The following is a 17,704-nucleotide window of genomic DNA, read 5'->3' as shown; positions in this document are numbered from 1 at the left end:
AAATCAAGGCATTGGTGAATATGTATAATAATTTCCCTTGGACTGATCCTTTCACGCTGCTGTGGCTGCTGGAGAGGCTGCAGTTCTGCTTCCTCCCGCCATCCTACGACCTACTGTGCACTCGTGGCACGGCCACCTGGAAAGGTAAGCCCCACGCTGTGGGCTACTGCGAGCAGCGCACAATGGCACATTTAATGGATTTTATTGTGAATTTAGCTTTGCCTGCACAGGCACCTACATCAGCTTGAAGATTCTTTCACAATGTGAGCTTTAATAACCCTCTGTTCTTTCTTTCATTTTTCCTGCGGATCCGCCATTCCAAGATGGCCGTGTCCTTTGTCTGCACTGGAGTGCTGGGCATGGTGCTGTTTGGGGTCTGGTATTGGCTGTGGCCTTCATCATCTGGGCCAATGGGAAGGCCGGCAGACTTGGCCAGCCCTCTTCACAAGGCCCACCCCTAAGGCCCCTGTTTGCTCCATGTCCGCTGCCGTAACGCTGCCTGCTTCCCTTGCCCCAACCCCTCTGGTTTCCTGGGATGTCTCTCTGTGCCCCCCACACCCTTCTGGTCCCCCATGATGTCTGTTGTGCCCCCACCCCCTCCCTGGACCCCCACCATGCCTGTTGTGTACCCCCTCCCCCTCCTGGCCCCTCATGATGCCCCCCTGCTTTCCCTGATCTCTTCTTCCACTTCCCCTTCCCCCTGTCCCTTTTTCCATACCCCCCCCCCACATCCAAACACTGCAGGACTCATCTTGATTAACTATGGTTTCACCATCACCGACGTGTTGCTAACACTTGGATTTGACTTTTTGGACACATTGGCTCTTGATGCTTCACCTTCTCAACTCTCATGCTGGACCTCCCCTGGATCTCGTACTCTGGCCCTGAATCATGCTGTGCCCATCGTCATCTTGGATCCTTGCCTAAATGTTCTGTTCCCTGCAACATTATGCGTTTTACTGACCTCTGCAACTATATTTCGCTCTCGCCCTGCTTCTCTGCTCTTTTTTCACTGTTTATTCTCTGTTCTCACCTCCTCTCCATTCTCCCTCTCCTCCCGCCCTCCCTTGCTTGCTTTTTTCTATGCACTTACTCTATCAGAATGGTCCCTGCCCCTAGCATGATCACAACAAATGTTTGTCTCCTCCCCCCTCCCTTACTTGTTCCCCCTCCGCACAGGCCTAGTACGATAGTCCCTTGTTTTGTTCCTCTCCCTTCTTTCTCCTCCCCTCCCCCTCACCTCTTGTAAATCTCAGGCTCTACCAGAAATGTCGTCAGGCCTAGTACGGTGGTCGCCCGTCTGTTCCCATTTCCTTCCTATCTGTGTCTTAGCTCTTGCACGATCTGAAATGTCACCAGGCCGAGTACGATTGTTAATTTCACATTTGTGGTGTTCATGGCCTTGTAAGAATGTCATTGTATTTTCCCTTGTTCCCTCCCTTGCCGTGAAGCATTTTGAAACACATTGTGTATAGGCGCTATATAAATAAACTATCATATCATAACATGACCATCTTGATGAGCGTTAGATGGCCAGCCAATGATAATGGGATATGTGACAATTTCTGCAGGTTGAGCATAATTGTTGTACATACGGGCCGTGGTTGCGAGCATATAGGGCTTCTTTGGATCTAGCTATGTTAATGCCTCTGCATTTAATGCCGTCTCGAGACCATTTCAAGTTGTAGCTATTTAATGGTTCACTCGTCGACTCAATAAGGGGAAACATCTCAGTCTTAGTATAATTAACTGTGAACCCAGACAGTTGACCAAACATGGTTACATCCTTCTTTATAGAGTTCAGGTTACTTTACAGATCTCTAATGTAAAGAGGATATCATCAGCATATAAGGAGATGATCTCGGATCTGTCCGCTAGTCGTATTTCCCTTGACGCATGTTGTGCCCCAATTAAATCTGCTAAAGGTTCAATAGATATTGCAAATAAGAATGGAAAAAGGGGGCAACCATGTCTGGTGCCCCTACTGAGCACTACTGAATCCAACATTAAACCATTCTCTCACCATGGCTGTAGGTTTCGCATATAAGAGTCTCACATACTCCAAGAACTGAGGGCCCAAATCCTACTTTGCCAACACAGCAAACGGGAATTCCCAGGAAACCATGTGAAAAGCCTGCTGGGCGTCAATTGACATCGCGATAGCCCTCACATAAGGATTGATTTGTGCCATAAGTCTACGTATATTAAGCAATGTACATCTGCCTGGGATGAACCCAGCCTGATCTAGGTGGATTATACAGCTCATTGAAGGCACCAAACTATTCACCAAAACCTTTGTAAAAATCTTCATGTCCGTGTTGATGAGTGATAACAGTCTATACGAGCCTCAGTCGATTTATCAAGTTTTAAGAATACGATAATGGTGGCTTCCCTCATGGCAGTTGGAAGGACTTGGTCTCATCCCAGACTGCTAAAAAATGTGGGCTAGGACTGTGTTTTAAGCTTTATAAAAGTCTTGGCCCACCCTATGTGGCCTGTGCGCTTTGTTGGGGGTCAGTTGTTCTATTGCTGCCAAGTGGGTGATCTAGATGCTCCCTGGTCACTCCGGACAATTTCGTGAGAGGAATGGTGTCCAAGGACGCATTAATACCCTCCAGGCTCGGAACCGTAGGCTCAGTGTCAAGTTTGACACATGAAATGTTTCCAGTATATATTTGTCTACGTAGCATACCCTTTCATTGCGTATTGAAGTAATGGTCTCTGGACCATTTTCCAGCTTTATTAGACAGGATAAGCTCCTTTCAGGCTTATCACCCTCACCAGTGCTCGGGTAAGTGGTTTGGTGTCACAACCTGTGCGGCCCTCCGTAAGATTCAAATTATTATTCATGTCCCCACCCCAAATAATCAATACCAATGGGTATGATTCACAGTTGGTTAGGATTTGCGTTTAAAACTCTGGGTCGTCACGAATGGGGCTTTAAGTGTTACCAGAAGTTCCACATACTTTATCCTGCAGTCCAATATTGCAAACCTCCCTTCCAGGTCTATTCGTTATTTGATACAGGTGAAGTGTATGCGTTTATGTACGAGAATGGAGGACTCACGGGACAGCGTAGAGTAGATGGTAAAGAGCCTCTTAGCGTCCCATGCCCTAGCAAAGCCAGACATCATTTTGTTTGTGGCATGAGTTCATCGTAGGAACAACACGTTTATCTGATGTCACTCTATATACGCTTGTAGGTTATGTGCTTTCCCAGGGTTTCCCATCCCTCTAATGTTCCAGCACATTAGTCGCAGACCTGCTATGCGCGAGTGCCTGCCCCTGGAGGATGATGCCTGAACCTGTGAGAAATGTAAACACTGGAGTGCATAAAAAGACGCACAAACATGATTGATGAAATGTTTGTCAAGCAAGTTTTAACTTTAACCCCATTCAGCCCCATACCCACCTTTCCCCACTCAGCACCCTCCCAAACAGGGCAATGTAAAATCCCACAACTACAAAACTTAAAACAAAATAAGTTCAATTGCCACTCAGCATAGGTGGACCTGCCGGCTTACACCTTTAGTCGCTCCGTATGAAAAGAAAGGTAACAGCCATCGGAGGCATCCTGCATTAAAGAATCCATATGGGTCCACTATACTACGTACCGTGCCAGACACGCCACTCACTCCGGGTCGCTACAGTTCACGGCAGCAGCAGGGGCAGATGTGCCCAGGCCAGCACATGATGTTGGTAGTGGTATGTACAGCCTTGTCAGGTAATGTAAAAATGATGTTGCTGCTGGAGCTTGGCAAGGAAGAGCAAAGCATATTTCACAGATCTCTCTCGGAGCAACTTCTTGACTCCAATACATTTTTTGCGCTCAGATTGTTGTAGTGTGGTGAAGTCCCAGTATATATGTACACTGCTTGAGACATATTGCAGGGTGCCCCTTTTCTCTGGCCAGCCGCAAAATCAGAACTGTCTTTGTAACCGAGCATCCTCACAACAATGGGTCAGGGAGCAATGCCAGGCCTAGGCCTGGGGGCAGTGCCCGATGAGCCTGCTCCACCGCAAACTATGCGGGGAAGGTCGAGTTGGCCAGTATTTCTTTTGGTAGAGTCTCGACAAAGTCATCCATCTGACCCTTGCTTGTCATCTCCGGAATCTCTGCACTATGTACGTTATTGCACCACAGGTGTGACTCGAGGTCATCACACTTGACACAGTTGGAGCCTTGACGCCAATTATGTCATCCACCATGCAGCCGATTCTATACTCTGCCTCTGCTATCCTGGCACTTTTCTTGTTCAGCTTGAAACGCAGCAAGGCAATGCTAGCCGTGATCTCAACCAGCTTCCCATTCACCGAGGCGAATCCGGATTGCATACTTGTGAGGAGTTGTCACATGTCCAGGGTGTCAACAGGTGGAGAGGTTGGTTCCATTGGTTCCTTGGCAGCTGCGTCATCAATGCTGTCTTTTTTCTTGGCACAGCCACCCCATTTAGTCATGATTATGTTGTGGACTGTGCGCAGAAAGGGGTTGGGTCAATCCACTGCCCCCGTTCGCCTCAAAGCACCTACATTCGCAGGGTTTGTGAAACACAATGAAGCGGGACCAACCAACGCACCCCTCAGCCCCCACTCCGACCAAAAACCTCCATGAAGGAACAGTTGCACGGACATGCCAGTCCACAGTTCATACACAGCTCATACACAGCAGGGTATAGGCACAGACCCACCACGACCAGGTCTACAAAAATGGCATCTGTTCAGGAGGCCACTGGTGGCACAGTTACCCAGTGATGTTCAACACTGGCAGCCGCCGGAGGTCTGATGCTGGCCAGACTCCAGAGCAATGCACATACATGTGGTACACAGCTTAAGGGCACCATGGTGGAGATGTACACAAGTGCTGTCTGAACCCTCCCAAAACCTCGTCTATGCTCTGGGGCGATGCGCCGATACTGCACACTGCTTGTATGCAGCGCTCACAGATACAGGCTGTAGAACACTGATTCTGCTGTCAGGGAGGGAGCCCAGTTCCATCACAGTGTCCTCGATCCGTGATTCCCAGTGCATGCCAGCGGCCGCCACACCACTTTATGGTGCTTCCACGGTCGCCTGAGAGATCAGGCCCGCACAGCTCTGTTCCCTGCGGCGTCCCGGCCAAATTGCTGTTTTTTCTAGCCACTTATTGCGTTACAGCAGCCGTGTCTGCACACGGCCACGCCTCTTCAGCAGCACCGCTATGCCGGTCAAGTTGGTTTCCATGAAGCCTCCGAACACCGGCTTCATCGGATCGGTGTTGTCAGAGCCCTAACAGTGCACGGCATCTGAGTCGCTGTGCAACAGCGCCTCCCCTGGTTTGTCCTTTTTCTTTTTTTTTTTTTTATTAAAAAGAATGGTGCTCTTCATCACAATCCAGTTTCCTTGCATTCCCGGGGAGAACTCGCATGTATGGAAGAAAGCAAATGGGACATAGGAGTGTCTGAAAAGTTTAGACCACAAAGATTTAAGAGATAATAGAACCCACAAGTTTAGAGGGCATTCGGATAGTGGGGCAGAATATCATTAGTTATGGGCTACAAGTGAGGCACCAAAGTTACTCGACATCTCTGTGAAACTAAGAATGCAGAAAACAGAACACAAACATTTCAGCTTGTGCTACGATGACGTCCACTGTCGAACTTTGCGGACAGCCAATGAAGTGACCTTGGGAGCCAGGTGCCTCCCTTGTAGATGACAGTGCCAGGGTGGCATGGTGAAGAAACTCGGCCACCTGCAGTCCTTAAGCACGAAAACATCATTGCCTATTTGTATTCTCCAGTGACCTCTTGGTCACATTAAATTACTCCTTACCATGACATATACTAACATAAGGCATCACACAAAGGATCTGCAACATTGTTTGAGTACTCACTTGAACGCAAGTGGTTCTGTCCCTTTAATGAAAAGTCACTGTGCCCCTAGGAAGACGGAACATCTGGTTAATAATAATGCCATGCATACCCCATGCCCAAAAGAAAGTATTTGGGGTTATTTGGAGGTTGAGGAAACCCCATGTACTGCTCCATCTTAGAGAACTGAAGTACACAAGTAAAAGATCAAGGGAATTCATTTCCCTTAACGTGGCAAATTAAAGGTGGACTAGACCCCATAGAAACTTACAGAATCTTGCTCCAAAAGCTCACTATGACATCAAAGGAACTTTTAATTTTTCATCCAACACACGCTCATCAACCCTGCGTAGACACCGGAAGCACTTTGAATTTCTTGGCGATGCTCGCACACACAGACATTCAAGGCTCACCAGATTAGTTTGGAGTACCAATCCAAACAACCACCGTCAAGCCCATTCATTCCTGAAGCACAGCATTAAGTCCCCAGAAGGTTGATTCGCTCGATTCACTCACAGTAAGGCAGGAAACATGACATTTTAAATTGCTTTCCCACCAATTATCTGGATGTAAAAACACCAGGGAGAAGCCATCTGGATCCCAGAGTGGTATCCTTTTAAAAGCTTTTTCCAACCTCAGTCTCAAAGGACACACATGAGGGCCTTTTAGGTGCAGTCAGAGCCCTACACTCATTTGCCACCACACATGAAAACCCTCACAGGACACCCAACACCGGGTGAAGGGTCAAAGGACTACTTCAAGCCACTAGTCTCAGGTTGGCATTGTGAGTGCTTAGAGTAGGAGCTGTTTGCAGGAGGTTGAAGAGTGTGGAAGAAGTTTGGAGGCGGTTGCAGAATAAAGGGGAGACACGTCAGAGGGTTGAATGAAAACAGACAGTTGTTGGTGCAAAACAGCAGGTGGTTGATGAAAAATATCAGGAGAGGTTTGTGCAAGAGAGACCGAGGATGCTTGGACAAAATCAGGAGGAGGTGGGTGCAAGAACAGAAGGTGGATTGTGAAAACAAAGAGAAGGGGTATCAGGAGGTGAATGTAGGAGAACAGCAGAATGTAAAAAGGGATAGAACCAGCTGGTGGGAGGAGTCAAACATCAGGAAGGGGCACCAGAAGATCAAAAGGTGGCGGTAGAGGATACCATAGTAGACACCAGGGAGAAACTTTCCAGTCTGACTGGAAAGTTTACAGTTGGCAGGCTTGGCCCAAGGTAGGGGTTAGGGGTAAGGCCACAATATGAATGGGTCAAGTTCACAGTGGGAGGAGGAACAAACGTTTGGGGTGACCTCAAGCAGGAGTAGAGAGAGGATGAAAAGGGTAGAAGTCACCCTAAGGCAGGAGCATAAAAAGGACCCTAAGGCAGGGACATGGCAGTGACCCTTCTAATGATCGCCCCAGTGAAACCTCAAAGAAGGCATTATCCTGCTCTCTCATCACCCAAACTGGAAGCAGAAAAAAGAAAAGCTGAGAAGGGCCCGTAGAAAAATCCCTAAAAAGTGGGTGTGGGAACCCCTTAAAACCTGGGGCTGAAAGACAAGACACTGTGCAAGGACCAAAGATGAAGGGCGCAGCAATCTTCTAAACCATGGACTAAGAATCCATGGGTGATAAAACCCTGAAAAGTACAGTGACAAAAGGATGCAGGAAAACCTTGAGCTCGACCTCAGACAACTCTTGTGGGGTGGGGAGAAGAGGATTAATGGGTGTAGAGACTGGAGGGGGATCTGTACTCTTGCCCTCTATGTGGCAGAGTAGAAGCACAGAGCACCCCAGCCAAAGTTTTCTATTTGGTAGCTTGGATGAGCAACCAAGGATTATGCTCTCAGGAGGTGATGCAGGCTGGTTCTTAAGTACAGCGGGTCCCCAGGCCCCCACAAAGGAATGCCCACACACTAGGTTATGTCCTAACACAGTTCTTTATATAAAAATAAGGTTCAAGATATAAACACAATTAATAACACACTTTGTACTCTGGCAAGTCTAATATGGTAACTATAAACAATGTCTATGTGGTACCACACTTTGCTATAGATTCCTTTAAAATGCATCAACTGCCGACAGTTATAATGGCATACTTATTAATTACATATAATTATTAATTATTATACAAATAATGCAGCAAGGTGTATCAACATAGATCATAGGAAGGAACGCATGCTAGGTTAAACAATGGCAGAATGCTTCTTTTGCTACTAAGACACAATTCTGAGCGAGGAGCCCCCCCACCTGGGCAACGTGTAACAAAGTATTAACACGCCCCAGTCAATTAATGTTTAAATAGTCTTGTTTCCTGGTCAAAAGGTTCAACCTCTCCAATATACCGGAGATAGAAGAGTTACTTCAATGGGTCGTCGACGATGTCCTCGAGAGTGAACTCCCTTTAAAGCAGGAGCTACAAGGTGTCGAAATTCCTCGAAGAAAAGTTAACACTGGCTTCGAGAAAGTGGCTTTGACCTTCGCAGTGCTTTTCGACGATGGTTTGTGGAATCATGGGAAGGTAAGGCATGCAGTCCACTGCGATGCAAAATGTTCGGTGCACAAAGTAGACTCGGTGATGGATGTAGGTCCAGCAGCGGGTGTCGGGAGATGCTTCGGCGGTCCTCTGGCCTGTTGGTGCTGCAGCACAAACCTTGGGATAGCTTCGGCGATCTGGACTCGACCATGGACTGGACTTCGGATCTTCACTTCGTCAGTGTCCTCGGGACGTCTTTGTCGACTTCTGGTGGTGGGAAACCCACCGGCGGACTTTCCTCTGTAGCCGGCGACCTCGACTTTCTCCAGCGGGACAAAGCAGTCGACAGTGATGGCAAGGGAGCCCTTTGTTCAAATGTTCTTAGGCAAAGGTGGAGCGTTGTGGCTCCGGTCGTCGAGCAGCGCGGCGCCAAGCTGTACCCGCTTCAGGGCGACACGAATCGACTGGCTTCCAGCGGTCACAGAAATCTTCCAAACCCCGGTAGACAGCAATGGAGTTCGATGGCCTTGATGTCCTGGCACTTTACTTCAAGATTCTCGGCGGACCCCTTATCCGATCGACAGTCTTTCGGGACTAGCTTCCAGGGTACCTTGATTAAGATCAGCTTTTGCACGATGGTCCCTCATAGCTCGGGGAGAGGTCTCCTAGCCAGGTCCTCTCTCGGATCAGTCCACTACAGACAACAGCTTTTAGATTTCGTCGAAGGAAAGCAGCAGCAATTCTTCCTCTTCCAACTGGGCTTCAAGGATAAGCTTCACGTTTCAACTTCACCTTCTGAGCAAGTTGGTAACTGAGAGGTCCACATATATACACATCTGTCCCCCATTCACTCTGGCTGAGCCAGGCTCAGTCAGCCAATCACACGGAAGGGCATTCATGCAGGCAGGCAGTTAATCAGGCTCACAGGCATTCAGGCTACTTCCACCCAGACACCCATAACAAGGAATGTGGATTGGGGCAAGTACCCAGCCTTTCAGCACACCACACTGCATTAATGTCAGTTTCAGGCAGGGCTGTCTCATTCATTGTGTCACACACACAGAAACCAGACACCCATTACATAGAACGAATATTGGTCACACACTATTCACACAGGTCCCACCCCAAGGGTATACCCATGACATACAGTCACTCGGAAGGCTCCAGCCAGTCTGGCCTGGACGTCCCCCACAATACTATATATGCTTCCACCCAACAGCCAGTCAGGGGAAGGGACAAAGTCAGGGCTTTGGGAAAACAAGGTAACAGGCAATAGAAATCAAGAGGCCCCAGGGGCCCTACATACACTGGGGGTACAGGGTTGTAACCCCACCCATGGATGCCATAAGGGTATCCCAAGGGTCTCTGTTCATCACAACCAAAAAGAGCAACATCTGCACTTCCAGGAGCCCCAACTGGACTCCTATGCAGAAACCCAGAGCACACAAGGGAGTACAGCACAAGGACATGGAAACCCTGTCCCTTCAATGCATCACAATGAGCCCCCCTCTAAACCCAGCTTTGGGTTGTCCAAGATTATGAAAACACTCAATTTCCCCGATTTACGTTACTGACACATTTATTGTTTTGGGGATTATGTGCTAACTTCAAAATAAAGAAAATGTTCTTTAATCTGCATTCCTACCTTGAGCAGGTTATTGATCCCAGTCACTCTTGCACAGAAAAGACATCTATGGTTAACGTAAAGCAGTTAAATGGTCTTGATCTTTAACAAAAATAGTTGCAGAGTAGGACCAATAAAACCTACATTTTCGCAGATACCAGCTTCAAGCAAATCTTCACATTTTGTCAATGCTATCTACTTCCACTTCCATCACTTAGTCTGAGCAAAATTATGAAGTTAAAAAGAAGCTCTAAACATCATATTAAGGTCACCACAGGGTATAAAGAAATGTTAGCTTGAATCATTTTTCCAGAAGCATCCAAGTACTGGCTTGTTACAACAAGAAAACCTAAACTAGGAAACCATTTTAAAATCTACAAAAGGGTTCCTCCCCAGGTTCTGAGGATGTGTTCTCATAGGTCATAAGGAAAAATACTTCAGGCTTTACCCGATAGGAAATGGTACTGAAGAAATACATCTATTTAGTGAAAAGAAGAAATATGCTTACAACTCTCTTAGGCCCAGAGTCTTGCATGGATGAAATGCCTTGCCTCTTCAGATAATCCTCAATTTTCTCCTCATCCAAGGAATCTACAGGGATACTCCTCCAAAGCTTCTGAAACTCTGAAATTCAAACAATCAATTAATTTCTTGCTAGCTGTTCAGATCCCACATTTTGAGAGAACAGAGTAAGTCCTCATTGCTGGCCTGCAGGTGTAGACATTCAAAAAATACTCATCCAGGGGTGAACATGCTATCTATTGTACTTGTTTCTCTGAATGCGGAAGCAATAGTACAGTCTTGTTATTGCATTCAGTAATATTGCCTTTGAAACCAATGGAATAATGCTTACAACAAGAATCGACAAGAAAGGGTGCCATACTGCTATTGAGAGAAGATACTTAAATTACCAAGCAGAAGTACACACCTGGGAAGAAGCGTCTCTAGCACTCTGGAGATGGGAAATTATGGTGGAAAAACACAAGTAGCGTGGTATGTTTTCCTTCATTTTCTATTAGTACCCGGCGAGTCAAGCAGAATGCAAAACGCATTCTGATTGGCTCTCGCCGGGTCATTACCCGGCCGAGAATCCCTCGATTCTCGGCTGGGATTCCAGGCGCCTTGTCCACGGCAGGGGGCATGGCAGCCCCTCAGTCAATGAGGATTCTCGAAGCAGGTCATCCCCGCTCCGAGCCTCCCCACGACTGAGAAGCTACCTTCGCCCCTCGCTGGGGACTCGGGTAAGGTTTTATTTTTCTTCCCCTTTCCTCCCACCTCCCTGCCCTCCCCACCCCACTTACCTTCTGCCTCCTTTGTCCACAGCAGGCGGCGTGGCAGTCTCCAGCTGTGTGGAGGCTCGAAGCGGGCCATCCCCACTCCACGACCCCCACACGGCTGGAGGCTACCATCGTCCCCTGTCGGGGATTATGGTGCGTGTTTTTTTTCACCTATTCCCTCCCTCAACCCCACCTTACATTCTTCTCTGTCATCTTACGGGAGCAGACGCGCTGGGAACACTTCTGTTCCCAGCGCGTCTGCTCCCGATGGCCGCCATGGAAAGGGAAAATGGACTCCGCTTTCCCTTTCCCGGTGGCCAGTTTCTTGGTTGTTTTTCTTTTTTTTTCTGTCCCAAAACACTGCACCTTTTCGGGACAGAAAAAACAACTTTTAGTGCCTCTGTCACGCAGATCTTGCGGGCCGGGGTACTAATAGCAATATGCCCCTCGCGGCGGGGTCATTACCAAGTCAGGTAATGCCTTGGAGCCTTCCTTAAGGCCCTCGCTCCGCTCGGGCCTATAACTATGGGTCCCAGGGCATTACCTGACCCCGCCGCTCGGGGTATATTGCTTAATTCTAGACGCTGCCACATTTCAAAGTATGAAAAATCCTAGGTTAAGATCCTATTCAATCTCAGTCCTTTTATATCACAACCCTGCATACTTGGATCTCAATGAGGAGTATGTTGCTCAATCGCTATTAGCCTATTTGACCTAAAACAATTGACCAAATGACCAATTTGTTCCATTTTTCCATGGGTGATTTGGCTTTCGGGGCAATTTGGTCACATATATTGCAAAATACCAACCCTAGAGAGAGGGAGTTGCGGGGGTGTCCCCCATTCACCATGTTTGGTATTTTGCAATTTTGGGGGTGTCCCCGGCTTCCTTAAAATTGGAGGCGGGGGACAACAAACAAAACAAACAAAAAAACGAATGTGCATTTAAATTGGGCCCCGGGCAAATTGATTTGCGGTCAGTTTGCCTTGATCAATGCTCAATCTGCTCAGATTCTCCCCAACATTTCCTTTTTCATTTTGCATGCCACCATCCCTTTTGCTCTTCCCTTTATTACTTTGAAACTACATCTCTATCCAAACCATCTCTTTTTCTGCACCTTCATTTCTCTTCCTTTCCCACTGCCTTCTCTTTATATTGTCTCCCATAGATTCTTCTGCTTGAGGTTCCCCATCACTCATTTGCACCCATAAAAGGAACACAACGTAATATTGAATGCTCACCAGACAATATGCTTTCTAAGGGTGTTCAACTTTTTTACAAAATGTTCCTATTCCTCTTTCATGAAACTATAGCTCACCACATAAATTGAATGCTGTTCATACCGACACACATACAGAGAATAGGTTGGTGGTCAAGATTAGCTAAAGAAAGATGGCTACGGACTAAAAGTTCTAGGTTCCCAACAAGTGTTCCCTTTTACTTTCACGTACATCCACTTCATTGGAAGATTCAAAAGCATACAAATTATAAAACAAGGGTAGTGAGAAACTGGGGAGGAAGAGATTGCTATTTTGACAAAATATTTTTATGCTCAAGATCTATCAACAAAATGAGTGCTGTCATTGCCTTTAATTGTTGGCACTAAGCAATGTATGCCATGATTTAACATGCTTTCAATATCTCCCCCAGGGTACAAATATTAACACGAATGCCAAAAAAGAAGAATGTTCCAGGTACTCTCTGCATCCCAGATTCAAGCCATAGATCAAGGTTGTAAGATCAGCTCCACAGCTAAAAACCAGGTTGGTTCTTAGATGCAGGTTGATCTAGGCATCAGACATGCAAGGCTTCACAGACTATAAATATTGAAAGAAGCAGCCGCAAAAGCAATAACATTGTTTCACACTGAACCCACAAACACAAATTGCATACACCCATTATTAAATACTAGCATGCAACAGCAGCACTGCACTTGCCAACAATCAAATACACACCTTCCAACACGTATATTTATAAAAAGCAAATATGATGTATAGAACTGGATCATGCTGTAAACTATGTCCCCTATTGTGCACTGCTATCCACATATACATGTGTTAAAGTGTGAGATCAGTGGAGGGAAAGGACAATCTGCATCACTAAGATACTTCATATTTAACAAAGACTAGACATCACCAGGCAGATGTAGTTTTACATATTTCAAATCGTGAGCACCTTAATGCAAAAAAAGATGCTGCTCAAGCTCAAACATTATTTAACAGGTAAGATGATGATTTTAAAGTTGATATCTAACGACAAATGCAATGGGCGAAAACAAAAATAAATAGGTCTGTATTTGAATTAACAGTTACCAAATATAATACATTTGAAACACTGATCAAGTTAAATAGCACATGACGTTTTAAAGCCTAATTGACAAATATATCACAAATTAAACAACTGAGCAATGAGCAGATACACAAAACAACCCTAAACCCTTGTGCACCAACCATAACAATCACATTTGTTTCATGTGAATTCGTACCTGGCTTCTGTAAGACTCAAAAGATAATAGAAAATGCAAGCAACCACTCGGGGATAAAGGTGATCAGTTAAGGGACTGAGATGTAGAGTAAGAGCTTGCCTAAGGCAGAAGAGTAGAGGGTTAGACCAATTCATGACTCAGTGCAGAAAATACATGAACTTAAACTTGCAGACAAGTCACAAGCAATCAAAATCAGATGATTACAGTAGAGGCTGACATTGAAGGTGGTGTCAGGTGACCATAAAGTGACCAATAAAATAGAACCACCAAGGAGCCCCCCCCCACCCTTTCGTCAAAAGCTAAACACTATTTCTGTTCTTAAGTGTCAAAGAAACTCACCAAAGTAGTGTACCATGTATAAGAAATTCTAATGTTAGGAAAGTTCCCCTCCAACCTACATCTAATTATAGTTATAGTTCAGTTAATGTTTATTTTGGACATTTTTCCATCCATTAAACCATCAAAACAACTTTTTTTAAAGCATACAATATTCATGAGAACATGGTCATAAAAATCCAAAACAAAATTGTATCAGATAAAATAGATAGAATCATAATAAATCAAAACATACAATCACAAATTTTTTTAAAAACAGCAGTCAACAAAGACATATCTTTGGATCTTGGCCACAGGGCTGTCAGAAGAAAGAGCTCTGAGTCCTCTAATAATTAGCCTACATAGCATAAAAGTAAGCAACCCTACATTAAGTAACGTTGTATAAAAAAAAAAGAAAAATCATAGGAGGTGCATTATGCATATTAGTTCAAAAAGAGGGGAGGTCCCAATTACACAGAATAGAAGCTGTTGATGTCCACTTAGCCCAACTAGAGGCAAGAGGCAATGGATGAAATCTTAATCTCGTCATCATTCTCCTGGATAATCAAATCCAGAACAAGCAGCAATCACCATCTTCAGGTGGGGCACTTATAGTTGCAGACAAAAAGAAATGATCAACAAAAGTATTTTCCACATGTGAGGTGCAGCAGAGACTACTAGTTTAGGTAGCTAAACCCCGAGTCTAATAGTGAGGCGTACGCAGACCTTCCAAAAATGTACTAGCGGGTTGAATTACTGCCTTGAGTGTCAGAAGAGTTGCATGTCCTTGGACAGAAATGCGTCTGCACCTATGCTCTTTGGAGAACTCTCGACCGGATAATGGAAGAGATGTGGTCTAGTGGCTATGTTGCTTGCTTTAGAACGGTGTCCAGTCATATTTTCGAATACAATATTTTCGAAAGTCAAAATGTCGAAAATATTTATTCGAAAATAAAAATGTCGAAAAACAAAAAAGTCGAATTTTTTTCGATTTTATGTGTTAATAATAAATATTTTATTAAACTTTTTTTTAAATAATTAAAGGTATATCCATGGGGGGTGGGGTGATGGGGAGGAGGGGGGGGGGGTTGGGGGTAGGGATGGGTTTTTTAATAATTAATTAATTTAATATTATATTAACGATTTTTTTAAAATAATTAAAGGTATATCTATGGGGGGTGGGGGGATGGGGAGGAGGGGGGGGGCTGGGGTAGGGGTTTGGGATGGGGGGGGACCCGACCCCATAAAAAATGTTAGTAGTTGTGTTAAAAAAAAAAAAAAAAAAAAAGTGTTTTGGGTTTTCGATTTTTTTTCGACATTTTTTTTTCGAAATTATGACTTTTCCTATTATATGTATGTGTTTTCGACTTTTCTACATTCGACATTTTTTTTCCGACATTTTTGCTATTCGAAATTAAGTTTTTGACTTTTTGACTATAAACCCTTTAGAACCTAGTGAGCCCGATTCCAATTCTGTCTTTTACATTAGCAAAATAATTCTTTTCTCAGTGTCAGAATTTGTAAATAATATTGCAATGTACATAAAGAAAATTCCCATTCAGTGGATCCTTTTGTACTTCCTCAATTGCATGTTCCTCTCCCGACTGCATCCTGGTCTCAGTTATCTGGTTTAACAAGACACTGCCCCACATATACACACATTGCTGTTCTATTTTATGGATAGAACATCGAGCTTGAAATGCTTGTGCTACAATACAAATTCTTTTTAATGTTACACAATGCTCCTTGCAGTTGCACCCACACCAGTGGGGGGTGGCTGGCCAGCATGTGAAGAGTTGGAGCAGCTGCTCAGACAAGAGTTTGATTATCTACCATGCAGGCTCATGCTTTCCTCCTTCTGAGGTTGCAAATGCAGTACTGCAAATATGGGTAATAATAAATGGTAACTAGTAACCAGTGCCCTAAATAGGAATTTCGGGTATATCTAAATCAGCCACATCGCCAAGGGAAATTTGCAGATCGCTTAGTATTTTTAACACATCAACTGGCCAATCGCATTGGCTTTTAATTTCTCCCAGGGAGACAAGGTAATGACATTGCCAAATTTGCTCTTGCTGAATCTGGAGGTTGGGTAAGAGTTTAAGCTTCAAAGAAAAACCCACCATTTCATGCTTTGCGCGCATATGTGCACAAAAAAAGGGTGTGGCACTGCTTAGCCATAATTGGAGACAATGAATTAGAATTTAAATATATATATATATATATGATACATTACTCACCGTAATCGTATTTCTGATGCTTGTATCTGCTTAGATTCACATGCTGTGCATAGGCCGACATCTAGCGGAAGCTGCGGAGTATTACAGTTTGTTTTTCGAAACTCGAAAATGGACGTCGACACAGGGCATGCCAGTAATACTATCCCTAGTGTGACGTCCACTGTACCCATGATCCCTCGCGCGTCTAGGACCCTCAGATTGTATTTTTTCTGACATGAGGAAGCATGAGGAGTAGCGCGAGTACAGATGATCCAAGCAGATAGAAGATAGATAAGATAAGACTACAAGCACCCATGCGCCTTCTCTCACAGGGGAGGAAGGGTGGGTCGCATGTGAATCTAAGCAGATACAAGCATCAGAAATACGATTACGGTGAGTAATGTATTCCTTCTGAGGCTTGTGGAATCTGCTTAGATCACATGCTGTGCAGAGATTAGCGAGCAGTGTTAGAAGGAGATGGGATTTGAGAAGGGTCATGAGCAAATAAATGTCTTAGAACCGCTTGTCCCACTTGAGTATCTGTCTTGGAATGGGTGTCAATGCAGTAGTGCTGAGTAAAAGTGTGAATAGAGCTCCAAGTAGCTGCTTTGCAAATGGTGTGAAGGGGAACATTTGCAATGAAAGCCAGAGTGGCCCCAATGCCTTTTGTCGAGTGGGCTCTGGGCATAAAAGGCAAAGTTTTGTCAGAAAGAGAGTAACACAACTGGATACAGTTGACAATCCACTTGGAGATGGCACCCTTAGAGACGCGATCTCCCTCTTTGCCTGTGGCTACGGAGACAAACAGTTGATCTGTTTTCCTAAGCGGTCTGGTCTTGTTTACGTAGTAAAGGACGGCCCTACGCACATCTAGGGTGTGTAGTTTAACCTCAGCCGAGCTTTGTGGGTTTTGGAAGAAAGCCGGAAGCTCGATGGACTGGTTTACATGGAATTTAGAAATAAACTTAGGTGAGAACCTAGGGTGTGTCCGCAAAACCAGCTTATCCTTATGAATAGTAAAGAAAGGATCCTGCACTGACAGAGCCTGAATTTCACTGACCCTACTTATGGATGTAATGGCTACTAAGAAGGCAGTCTTATAGGTCAGGTGTTTGAGACTTGTCTTATGCATGGGCTCGAATGGGGGGCCCATGAGTTTAGATAGCACCACGTTCAGGTCCCATCCTGGTGGTGGGTTAGATATAGGAGGATGAAGTCTCTTTACTCCCTCCATGAAGGCTTTAACCACGGGTACCTTCCACCACGACACCTTGCTATGTGAGGTGGTGTACGCTGACAGTGCTGCCAGGTGTACCTTTAGTGAGTTGAAAACCAACCCTGCGTCCAGCAGGTGGAGCATGTATGTCACAATTGTGGAAGGAGTGCAATCAACTGGGTTGATTTGTTTATTCTGGCACCAGATAACAAATCTCTTCCATTTGTCAAAGTAGCAATGCCTCGTGTTCGGTTTCCT

The 17,704-nt window shown here is 45.2% G+C and overlaps 1 protein-coding gene across 1 annotated transcript in view; it reads right to left on the bottom strand.

Moving 5' to 3' along the window:
• GTF2E2 (general transcription factor IIE subunit 2) overlaps positions 1–17,704 on the bottom strand; it is a 648,065-nt gene that overhangs the window by 66,247 nt on the left and 564,114 nt on the right. Inside the window, exon 7 of the mRNA XM_069626171.1 lies at positions 10,443–10,558. Coding sequence (XP_069482272.1) covers positions 10,443–10,558 — 116 coding nt within the window. The remainder of the gene's footprint in view (positions 1–10,442; positions 10,559–17,704) is intronic.

Source organism: Ambystoma mexicanum, chromosome 6p, assembly GCF_040938575.1.
Source record: "Ambystoma mexicanum isolate Mex_15411 chromosome 6p, UKY_AmexF1_1, whole genome shotgun sequence".
Lineage (NCBI taxonomy): Eukaryota > Metazoa > Chordata > Amphibia > Caudata > Ambystomatidae > Ambystoma > Ambystoma mexicanum.
The sequence above is the reverse complement of the archived record's forward strand: the minus strand, read 5'-3'. Positions and strand labels throughout refer to the sequence as shown.